General features: G+C 47.5%; 1 protein-coding gene across 1 annotated transcript; it reads left to right on the top strand.

Moving 5' to 3' along the window:
• The first annotated feature begins 2570 nt into the window (after nucleotides 1–2570).
• LOC100068329 (macrophage-expressed gene 1 protein-like) lies at nucleotides 2571–4337 on the top strand. The gene has a single exon (XM_023654890.2). It carries the CDS (start codon nucleotides 2571–2573, stop codon nucleotides 4335–4337), a length of 1767 nt encoding a protein of 588 aa, XP_023510658.2.
• Nucleotides 4338–12500: the final 8163 nt, after the last annotated feature.

Raw genomic sequence — 12500 nt, 5'->3', positions numbered from 1 at the left:
AAAGTTCAAAAAAAAAAGTCCTATTTGTTCCTACTTTCAGGAAGTCACACTTCTTATCCTAAGTCACATGGGGCCTTGGCATCTGATTCAAGGCTGTCCAGGCTACATGTTCCATATGCTGCCCCTGAACAATGGTGCAATGTGTGCGCTGGGCACTGTTTGACCCTCTTAATCCCTGGGCCTCAGCAGATGCTGCTGGGGACTGGTAACAGAACATCCTCATGGAGTTTTCCTTGTCCTCCTGCTGGCACTGATCCAAGTCAGCAAATGCTTAGCTACTGTTCAGCCAGAGCATGTTTATCTTCTCTTGTATCCACTGATATAAAATGCCCACGAACACGCCCCAGGTTCTGGGAAAGAGCTGTCACCAAACATGATAAATTTCCAGCCTCCTTCAGATTGATAATGACGTGAGGTGTTTGTTCCTAAGTCATGAACCTAGGGGACTGAGTGGGATGTGGGAAAACAGCATGATTACTTGTCCTTGTCATAGGAAGACACACCAAGAGAGGGAAAAAAGCTTTACTATTTTCCCAGAGAATAGTTCTTCTCTCTAACAAATAATCCATCCCAAATTACCTTACGACAAATCAATCACACTTTTTAATAACAAAATGCAAAAGCAGAGATTGGAAGGAACCACGTGGTGGCAGAAAAAGCACTTGGCTTTGGATTCAGACCCATCTACATGCAAAACTAGACCTTGAACAAGTCACTTAACCCACTTTACTGAATGAACACCCTACTTTGCGCCAGGCACTCTGCTGAGCATTTCACAGCCAACAGCTCAAGCCTGAAGAGCTCTGTATTGTTCTCATCATCATATAACAGATGAGGGAAGTGGGACTCAGAGAAGAAAGCCACATTAGTGGGAGGGCTGAACCGATGACATGATGGAGCCCAAATTCCAATCCAGATCTTGAGAAGTCAAGGCTGGTACTCATTCCTCTGGATGGTGCTGCCTCTCCCATGCGTGACGGGGAGAAAGGACTTTTCTGCTCCAAACACACTGCTGCAACTAGGTCTAACCAGGAGTGATACCACTGGGTTAAGTGAACTCCTATGCACTTTCCAGGAGCCTTCTTTCACTACAAAAGCCCGAGGAGGGATAAACATCAAGACTCTGACTGAATAGTAAGGAGAGGCACCAGCACAGATCAGTGGACAGAAACTGTGCTTTGGCATCAGATGAACCTGGATTCAAATGCTGGCTCCATGGTGTACCTAACTGTGACCCTGGGTACTTTACCTGACTTCTCTGGACCTCAGTTTCCTAATGCGTAAAAGAAGACTGGTGAGAGGTTAAAATAGAATTATAAAGCACCCAGCTCAGGTCTCATTTAGGGCAGCCGCTGATCTCAGCGGGAGGGCCCCCTAGAGGGCTCCAAGCAGATGGAATAAGAGGAGGAAAATTCTTGGGTCCTGGACCGTTTATGCAGTGTGCTAAGCCTCCCTTGAGAATCTCTCTCTTGCCCATGGCCAGGGCTCTGGAGCATTGGTACGGCCAAGCCTCACTTCTTTGAGCAGCCCTGAGCCTTCCCCAGTTGGGAAAGGGGCTCTTTTCTGGAATACCTGCTGAAAGTCCACAAGAAAATCAGCCTGGAGTGAATGACCTTATAGGCTAGCTGGTCAACTGGGAAGACGCCCAGTTTTCCAGGCTGCCCCCTTGGGCCACCTCCTCATCCAGTCTGAGCCTGACACTTCCCTTCGCAGGACCCTGCCTGCATCCTGTGGCTAGGAGCCAGTGAGAAGCTAAAATACCAGGTGCTCAGTAGATGAGGCTTGCTGTTCTTCATAGAGCTGAATCAAGGGGCCCTCTGGCAACCAGCTCCTCACCTAGTTCACCCCCCCCCCCCCCCCCCGCCTCCCCCAACCCCCTCCCCCCCCCCCCCGGGTCCAGCCCAAATCCTGGAATCTGTCGGTGTCACTCCCCTTGGTACTTTTGATAAGGGATGTTCTTGCTATCCTTTCCTCTGAAGACTTCAAGGACAGCAGCCTGGGAGGGGACTGCTCGCTGGGGAGGGGCTCCAACCGGGCTGAGTCACTGCCCTGCGGGTGAGCTATTTCAGTTCCCAGGCCAAGGACTTTTCCTCCACGACCCCAAGCCATGGAGGAGCTGAGAGGTAGCAGGCTGCCAAGGCACAGCTCTCCTCCAGACATGGCCCTCTGCCTTGTGCCGCTGCTGGGCCTGCTCTCTGCCGAGCGCGGTGGCATGGGGGATCCGGGAGCACCCGGCTTCCAAGGCTGCAAGCAGACGTTGAATGTCCCGGTGCTGGGGGCGCTGCCAGGAGGTGGCTGGGACAACCTGCGCAACGTGGAGCTGGAGCTGGTGCTGCGGCGTTACTACTCACAGTGTCTCACCACGGAGGCCGGCGAGTACCTCATCCAAGACCAGTTGCACGTGGTGCCGCAGCGGGAGAGCTTCGTGGAGACCCGCGGGGAGCTCATCAACGAGTGGCTCAGCTACACCGACACCTTCCATCAACGCTGAGCTCTCCTTCCTCCCCAGCCTCAATGGTAAGTCCTCCATCGACTGCCAGAACGTCAAGAAGTACAACCTGGAGTACCAGATGGTTACAGCCAGGGTGCAGGTCCGCCACAGCATCTACTCTGTGAAGGCCCCAGAGATCCCCGACTTCCAGCCCACCTTTCGGCAGCATCTGCTGGCCCTCAGCGACCACCTGGAGAACGATCAAATCCGCGAGGCCGAGTACCTGGCAGAGATGCTTGTGCTTTGGTACGGCACGCATGTCCTCACCGACGTGGAGGCCGGGGCTACCTTGGTGCAGGAGGACCAGGTGAGGCGGGAGCTGGTGGACAGTCAGGCCGGAGAGAGGAACAACGTCACGTCCACCGCCTCGGCCGTGTTTTTCCACATGGTCAACTTTGGGGACGCGGCCTCCTGGCAGGCGCAGAGCCAGCTCTTCCAGGACTACGTGCGGAACACGGTGGCGTCCAAGATGCGCAGCCACGGCGGGGTGCCCTTCTACCCGGGCATCACCCTGCAGAAGTGGCAGGAGGGCATCAGCAACCGGCTAGTGGCCATCGGCAGGTCGGAGCTGCCCCTGCCCGCGCTGCTCCAGCCCGAGGCGCTGCCCGAGCTCCCAGCGCCCACCGTGCAACGCGTGGCAGCCGCTGTGCGCCGCGCCATCCACCGCTACTATGCGGTCAACGCGCTCCCGGGCTGCCTGAGGCGCGGGGCGCCCGCCTTCAACCCCCAGGCCAACCTGGAGGACGGCTCCTGCGGAGGCGGCCGCTCCAACTTCAGCTTTGGGGGTGTCTTCCAGGAGTGCGAGGCCGTGTCCGGGCAGGACGCCAAGCACCTCTGCCAGGCCTATCGCATCCCGAACCCGCTCACCGGCTATGCCTCTTGCCCAGCCAGCTACACAGCTAGTGCCCTGCACAGCGAGCTGAAGACGTGGAGCGAGCCCCGCCCTGAGTGCCAGCAGCAATGTCGGAAGTGCTGGCTCTTCTTCCAGTGCTGCCAGACCGTGTGTGCCACCCACGAGCAGCGCAGCGTGGTGCGCCTGGCTGCCTCCTGGTGCGTGCCCTCGCAGGCCTCCCTGCCTGCCACTTCGGGCTTTCTCTTCGGAGGTCTCTACAGCCCTGGCAACTCAAACCCATTCACCAAGGCCCAGGCCTGCCCCTCCTACTTCTACGCACTGACGCTCTTTGGTGATCTCAAGGTGTGTGTCAGCAGTGACTTAGAGCTGGGTGCAGCCCAGGCAGTCCCCTTTGGGGGTTTCTTCAGCTGTCAAGTGGGCAACCCCTTGGTGGGCCTCTTGAAGGGCCAGAGTCCTGGGCTCCTGCAGGAGATGTTCTGCCAGGACAGCCCTACTGACCACCCCATGAAGTGCCCAGCAGGGTACAGCCAACACCAGGCTTACCTCAGCAATGGCTGCCAAATCTTCTGCTGCCTCAGGGCTGGGGCCCTCCTGGGCCAGCAGCAAGCAGCTGTCCGGATGCCCCCATTTCTTCCCCGGCCCCCCTTGCTTAACAGCAGCAGCGCCCACAGTCTCTCTGTCTTGGTTGACTCCACTGGCCAGCGGGTCTGGGTGAGGCTGCAAGGCTCTGACTGCTGGCAGCAGGCCAACATCAATGACTTGTCCCTGGCAGCCAAGCTCTTGAGCCAGGCTGGCTCGAAGCCCAGCATCGGGGCCATTGCTGGCAGCTGGGTGGGCACCCTAGTGGCTGTGGTGGTTGTCACTCTGGGGATAAGCTATGGCTTCAGGCGCTACAAGAAAGGGGGCTACAAGAGACTGCAGGGGGGCATCCTCACAGAGGAACAGGGGGGCTATGGGACCACTGAAACCACCGCAGAGCCTGGCTCTGTCTGAAGGCACAGACAATGACAAGAATTCTGTCCAAACCTTAAAAATAACCAGAGAGGACAGCTGCATCATTACTAATTTAAGCTTTGGCCCATTCTGTTCCTTCTACTAACTAGAAAAAAAGTAAGATACTCAACCACAGAACTGGTCCCACTTTCTGAAGTTACCAGTCTTGAACTAAACTATGCCTCCTCCAATCTTCTTCCAACTCACCTAACCCAAGTTCAATGCCTTTCCCTAACAGCCTTGTGCAGAGAAGTGTTCTCCATGGTGTGTTCCCAGGTGGGCTACCTCCCTTGTTGCAAGGAAACAATAAACCCAACTTTGTTCAAACACAGGGGTATTCCTGGTGCTTTTGGGCAGAGGGGAAGCAACAGGAAAAAACAGAATTGACATTGACCCCAGGACATATGACATAGCTTTTGCAGTTGGACTTTTTTTTTTATAATTGTTATAAAATTCATGATATCGATCTGTTTTCCCAGAATCATTGCCTTGTACCCAAGGACTCAAAAATTCTCTCTTGTGCTTGGTCTAAGTTAGAGGGGTTTTTTTGACTAGAGCTTGACCTATTTGTGGATCAAGAGATGAATTAGTTTGTGACCAGCATTTTTTTAAATGACATACAAAAGAAAATATAGTGCATTGCATGAAGTAAATATAAGAATTGTTTTGTGAAATTTTGTTTCAGTTATATATACATATATATTAAGTTTATCATATAAAATTGCCAATCTTCTTCTTCTTCTTTTTGTTTGCTAAGGAAGATTAGCCCTAAGCTAACATCTGTGCCAATTTTCCTCCACTTTATATGTGGGTCACCACCACAGCATGGCTGACAGTCGTATAGGTCCATGCCTGGGATCTGAACCCAACAACCTGGGCCACCAAAGTGGAGCACGCTGAACTTAACCACTTTGGCTCACAGAAAAAATGGCAGTTTTGTATGTTTTAAACTAGTGTATATGTATCAATATACTGGGTCACACTGTAAAATATATTTCAGACTGTGATCACAGTCAAAACATTTGAAAGCCACTGTTTTTCATGATGTTCCATGAAGCTCAGCTTTGGAAAACTTATGTGAGTCCTTACCCTTCTCTTTCACCCCAGTCATCCCTACAGAAGAGACTTCCATTTGGAGGTGCTGTTAGCTCAAGCATGCCAGGATAAATTGCCATTCTCTAACCTAAGACCGAAATCTCTTTGGGATGAGGTTCAGTGTTATAATAACATTCTTGGAACACAGGTCTCGTGGCAATCTAACCCTAGAGGGTGGATTTCTGGTTGTCACAAGAACAAACTGAAGGTGTCCCATTAAACCCTAACTTTGGAACCACAGGGCACGCAGGACCTAGTCTAAATGGGCCCCGTGCTGTGTGAATTTTTTTTTTTTTAAAGATTTTATTTTTTCCTTTTTCTCCCCAAAGCCCCCCAGTACATAGTTGTATATTCTTCGTTGTGGGTCGTTCTAGTTGTGGCATGTGGGATGCTGCCTCAGCGTGGTTTGATGAGCAGTGCCATGTCCACGCCCACGATTCGAACCACTGGGCCGCCTGCGGCGGAGCACGCGAACTTAACCACTCGGCCACGGGGCCAGCCCCTGTGTGAATTTTTAAAGTCAGTTCTGAAGGCACATGGAGAGACTATAGGTTCTGGTAGTCGGGAAGTGTGTCCTCACAGGTTGACAAGACCCCACATCCCTGACCTGGGTGACATACGTGAGTCATTTTACTTCTTGGTGTTTCAACCACTCCAGCTGCAAATTGGAATTTATCAAGATACTGATGAGAAAGTATTGGTGCAAACTCTGAGTTCTGAGAGGAAGAGGCATTTAAATCCAAATAATATTGGGATGTTTGAGATTATTTCTCCCACTGGTCTGATGTGGTCACATTGGAGCCGAGTGTCAGCTAAGGACTGACTGACTGGTGGCTCTTCTGAGCCTTCTCTGGACTTGTGGTCATCACCATTTATAGAGACTTTCTCTATGTGAAAAATACCTTTATAATAGCATCTCACTTCATCTTCACAAACCCAAAGATAAGTAATTCTCATGTTATGGATGAGAAAACTGAAGCTCAACAAGGTTAAGTGATTTGCCCAAAGTCACATGATTCAAATATTAAGAATAACAATGGCTAGTAGCCATTTAGCATTTGCACTTTGCAAAGATTATTTCATTTAATTCTTTGAAAACTGATTTTAGTTAGGCACTGGGAATATCCCTATTTTACTTGAGAGGAAACTGAGGCTCAGAGAAGTTAAGTACCTTTTTAGGAAACTGCAGCTGAGCATAGCCGTAAAGCTATGGGCTTGATCTGGGTCAGATATTGGCCTCTCCTAATTCTTTGTGCGTCAGTTTGGTCCTCAATAAAAGGGAGTTAGCGTGTTAAATTCCTAGGTTAGTTGAGAGATTAAATGAGCTAATGGATGTAAAGCACAGTGGAACAGCCTGGTCTTTCTTTGTTCTTCTTCTTCTCCCCACAGGCCCCCAGTACATAGCTGTGTATATTCTAGTTGTAGGTCCGTCTAGTTCTGCTGTGTGGGAGGCCTCCTCAGCGTAGCTTGATGAGCAATGCTAGGTCCACAGCCAGGATCCGAACCAGTGAAACCCTGGGCCCCTGAAGAGGAGCACGCAAATTTAACCACTCAGCCATGGGGCCAGCCCCAACCTGGCCTTTCTAAATTTGAAATCTACGATGCTAACACTATGGGGTCCAATTTGCCACCGCTTTAAGAGTGGGACCCCAGAGTCAGACAGACGTGTGCTCAAGTCCCAGCACAGCTGCTTACAAGCTCTGTGATCATGGGCAAATTGTCTCACCTCTCTGAGAACTAATCTCATATATAAAAAGAAGATAATCCTAAAACTGATGTCATAAATTCTTACGAGGATTAAACGAGATAATGCAAGGAAATCCCTTAGTACAGTGTCTGGCATGTCACAGGGAGGTGTCATGATGTGGGGATAATTCTGACAGTGATGTGTAGAGGTGATCAGCAGAGCGATGGGTATACAAAGATGTACGATCAGGGCTCACAGTTGAATGGGTCAGAAACTCACAAATATAAATTACTCATTGTGAAAATGTTACAGAGTTTCAAACAAAACACTTTGGGAAAATGAATGAGGGACACAAATTCTAATAGGGGGGAGGTGCTGGTAAGGCTTCTGGGATGGGATGGGATGGGACTCCTGGTCTCAGCCAGGCACATTTTCAAATTCGTTCAGTTCTGCTACCCTGGGAGGATCCTTTCAACAGCAACCGAATGCCCCTTTCTGATGGTCTCAATTCATCTCCTAGAAGAGCCCCAGGGCTCCAAAACTGAACTCCTCCATTGAGGGGAGGGGTGAGGTGGGTATCAGGGCATAACGGAAGGTGTTGGTGTGGGATAAAAAAGAAGAGGGGCAGAATGGACTACCCTCTAAGTAGGGTGGCCATATAATTGATCATCCAAATCTGGACTCTCCTTGAGACTGAAAGGAGGTGCTATTGGTAATTTTATGGGACACGTTAACGAGAACATGTGTCACTCCACTTTGATAGGCGAGTGTTTGCCACTGGGCCCTGACCCACCTTACCACCCTGATCTCCAGCTAGCCTTTACCCATAACACAGACCTACTGTGCAGCACACACTGATCCCCACATCACATCAATTCCTGACTGCCTTTGCCTGATGAAATCTTACTCATCAATCAAGGTTCAGAGGGCTGGCCCCATGGCCTAGTGGTTAAGTTCCCACACTCTGCTTCAGAGGCCCAGGGTTTTGCTGGTTCAGATCCTGGGCACAGACCTACACACCACTCATCAAGCCATGCTGAGATGGCACCCCACATAGAAGAACTAGAATAACTTACAACTACAATATGCAAATATGTACTGGAGATTTGGGGTGAAAAAAAAAAAAGGAAGATTGGTAACAGATGATATCTCAGGACCAATCTTCCTCACCAAAAAACAAAACAAAACAAAACAAAAACCCAGCCTGGGTTCAAATGTCCCTCCCTTGAGGATACATTTCTATTTTCCTCCTCTTCGTCTACCTTCACACATTCCTTCAATCTCCCAGGAAGAATTCATCTCTTATTCCTCTTAACCTCTTTAGCAGCATATTACTATGAGCATGTCACCTTGCGTGAGTTCTTTACCCACCTCGATATGAGCTCTTTGACTGGAGGGAGGGATGGTGTGGTGTTCATCCTGGTTATTTCCAGAGCTCAGCATCAGGCACAACACCTTCAGGCGCTCTACAAGTCTGCTGACTGAAAGAAAACAAGAGATCTTGTGAGGCTCCAGGTGATAAGACCCAGCTAGCAAATCCTTTTAGGTTACCTGCCCCTCTTGGATTCTTAAATGTATTGTTATCTCATTAGTAAACCAGTTTTAAGCCCTGTTTTGCCCATTATAAGTGCTGGAATAAATACAAAGATGAATAAAACTCAGTTTTCACAGTCTCAAAATATTCTAGACAAGTAGACAAAAAAATAAACCTAAAAGGGACGGGAGGGGGAGGTGGCAGTGCTGTCTAACCACCCAGTCTGCACCATGCCTTTTAGAACTCTGAGTAACGGGGAGAGGCTGCTGAAATCCCATCCTGGCTGGTGATAGAGTATAGACTCCTGGACTGCTGTCAGCAGTTGCTCCTCGGATATTATACAATGTCTTCTTCTGGAACAGGCTTCTCTTGGACAACTGGGTTGTTCCTATCTTATGGACACTGCAAGTCATATAAAATAGAGGTTTTTCTCTTTATTTTGACTTCTAGAGAACTTAGAACCAGAGTTTGACCCCTTCTACAACATTTTTGTTGCTAAACTCAATCTTAGTTGCAACTTTTCTGCCCTTAGATTCCCTCTCGATCAACTCATTTTTCAAAACTTTATGTTATAAGGTATGTATTTACATAAAATACCATATAGGGGCCAGCCCCATGGCGTAGTGGTTAAGTTCGGCACGTTCTGCTTCATAAGCCCAGGTTCGGTTCCTGGGTGCAGACCTACAACACTCACCAGCGGCCATGCTGTCACCGTGACCTATATACAAAATAGAGGGAGATTGGCACAGATGTTAGCTCAGGGCAAATCTTCCTCAGGAAAAAAAGAAAAATTACATCATATACTCTTTTTAAAAAATAAAGGGAAATGGATACAGAGCTGAGCAGTTCTCGGGGGAGACTCGTGAGGGAGGACCTGATAAACCTCTGAGCCCCACCTCCCAAGCCCACCCCTTATCTCAGCCACAGTCTCACTATCTCTAGCCTCAGACTGGGTCTAAATCCATCCTGGTAGTGACTGTTCTCTTTATGTCATGGAGAGGGAATTTGTAGATCGGATAGTCTCCTGTTATCTCAAGGAGGAACTCCTGAAAATATGACAATGAAAACTAATTTTAAATTTAATTTTAAAATTACGCTAGGGAATAATTTTTGTTAAAACAGATTGGGGGTGCAAATAAAAGTGGGGTGTGTATGTTATGAAAATAAAGTTATGCAGCATCAAAAGCTTGAGAATCACTAAGTTATAGGCAAACAAATCAGCAAGGTTGGGAGCTCAAAACTTAGACTGGAGTTTAAGGAATCTCTGCTGAGTTTCACGGTTTGGGGAGTTCAGGGTGGGGAGAGCAGGAGTAAGGGAGGTAAAGCATTCAAATCATTCCTTCATTCATTCATTCCTAAGGGGCTCCTAAGAAAGACAACCCTTGACTAAGTGCTGAAGACAAAAAACATTCAAGGAGAAAATATAGGAAAAAAATCTTTGTAACCTTGAGTTAGGTGAAGATTTTTAGAGGTGACACCAAAAGCACAATCCATAAAAGAACAAATTATTAAATTGGACTTTGAAGGAAATCAGAATATGTCATCCTCAAATATGTTCTTTAATATAAAAATTATTTTGAGCTAAAAGCAATTAAGAAGCAGCAAACACACAAAAAGCTGCCCCTTTTCTGCTTAAAGTCAGGGTACACAGCAGCCCTCCCTTAACCCTGGTTTCACTTTCTGTGGTTTCAGTTAGCCATGGTCAGAAAGTATTACATGAGAAATTCCAGAAATAAACAATTCATAAGTTTCGAATTGTGAGCCATTCTGAGTAGCACGATGACATCTCGGGCCTTCCGGCTCCTTCTCTCCTGGGACGTGAATCATCCCTTTGTCCAGCGCAACCTCGCAGCATATGCTACCCGCCCATTAGTCACTTAGCAGCCATCCCAGTTATCAGATCGCCTGTATCACAGTGTTTGTGTTCAAGTCACCCTTATTTTACTCAATAACGGCCCCAAAGCGCAAGAGTAGTGATGCTGGCATTTCGGATATGCCAAAGAGAAGCCATAAAGTGCTTCCTGTATGTGAAAACGTGAAAGTTCTAGGCTTGAAAGAAAAAAAATTGTATCTTGGTTGCTAAGATCTAGGGTAACTTTTATTACAGTATATTGTTACAATTGTTCTTTTGTATTATTATTTTAGTTTGTTTCATTATTATTTATTGTTGTTATCATTATTATTTATTGTTTTTAATCTCTTACTCCGCCTAATTTATAAATTAAACTTGATCACAGATATGTATAGGAAAAAACAGAATATATAGGGTTTGGTACTGTTCATGGTTTCAGGCATCCACTGGGGGTCTTGGAATGTATCTGTTGTGTATAAGGGGGAACTACTGTAAATTCTACTTTTACTGAAGACAGACTCTGATCAGCCCAGAGACGGCACCAGAGGCATCTGCACAAAAACCTTACTCCATTAGTTTCCTCCCATATATTTACCTTCCCACGCTTTGCCATCCTTGGGAAGCCTAGGCTTTCCTTTGTCCTGTCATTTCTCTGCAAATGTATTCTTCTTTGTTGAAGATGCTATATCAGCTGGAATTCTATCCCACCATTTTGAGTTACTTTTGGTTCAGGTTTCTCCCTCGTGATGTGTGCTGCATGCTTTAATAAACTGTTTTTCTCCTGTTAATCTTTTTGTTCTGTTCTATTCTGTTCTGTTCTCTTCTGTCTTTGTTCTAATCTCTTCTTTTGTCCAGAGGCCCAGCTGAAAACCTAAGATGAGCAGGGGTAAAGTTTTCCTCCCCTACAGCTTCATCAAAATTAAAAACTGGGCTGAAAGGAGAAGGACCCAAAACTCTGAAGTATAATTTTCGTGTAAAGCTGAGGTCAGCAAACATGGCCCACAGGTTGGGTGCCTGCTTTTGTAAGTAAATTTTTATTGGAACACAGTCATACTCACTTGTTTACTATTGTTTATAACTGTTCCCATGCTACAATGGCAGAGCTGAATAGTTGCAACAGAGACCTTGTAGCACACAAGCCTAAAATATTTACTATCTGGCCCTTTAAGAAATTGATAAATAAATGGCAAGCAATAGGATACTAAAGTATATGAGGAAGACATTTGGTGTAAACCTAATTCAGCCTGGCCTTGTTTTTCCAAAAAGCTCTGATGCGGCCCTCGAGCATGCATTGTATATCTGTTTTAAGCATTTGCTCTGTCCCAAAGACAAGAACGAATGGCCTTAAAGTAAAGATGCAACTTCCCCCACATTGGCATTTCCTTAAGGATAAGCATCTCTCCCTAGGCTAGGGATTAATTACTGCGCTCACTCTGTGACCACCCAGCTCTAGACAACAGACCTGCCACCCTGCTGTGTCAACTGAGACAGCAGACCTACTACCTGCTGTGTGAATAGCTGTGCTGTGCCGGCTGGGCAATCTCGTGACTGTTGTAAAAGGGGAATTTCTATCATATGTGACCTCTTTGTCCCAAGCTGGTGGAATATAGCTACTCTGCACCCCACTTCTTTGGTGCCCTTCCTTCCTTGGGAAAGGAAGGCCCTGGGCTGAGCTAAGCTAGTCCTCAGATCTTGCTCATAATAACCTCACCCCAATTTTGATTTATAGATTGGTTATGGTTTTCGTCGATAAAATAGTTTGTAAACACTTCGTATAAAGCACAGACTGTCCAATGGGAGCCAAGATGTACTGATCCCTTCAACACTACAGTAACCAAGTGGGGACTCAGGCTGCCAGACATACCATCCCTACCACGGTCCAGTACCCTCCAGCCTAGAGCACCTCCCTCCGAATCCAGATCTCCTCCAGTTTACCCCAGTGTACCATAAAAACATTATCATTTCTGTGAAAAAGGTTGGGAGGCATTGGTCTAA

The sequence above is a fragment of the Equus caballus genome, chromosome 12 (assembly GCF_041296265.1).
Source record: "Equus caballus isolate H_3958 breed thoroughbred chromosome 12, TB-T2T, whole genome shotgun sequence".
NCBI lineage: Eukaryota > Metazoa > Chordata > Mammalia > Perissodactyla > Equidae > Equus > Equus caballus.
Note: the sequence above shows the minus strand (reverse complement) of the source record. Positions and strands in the feature narration are given on the sequence as shown.

Bases quoted from the DNA above. Each gene is read 5' to 3' on its own strand.
- LOC100068329 (XM_023654890.2), top strand. From the start codon at position 2,571: ATGGTTACAGCCAGGGTGCAGGTCCGCCACAGCATCTACTCTGTGAAG.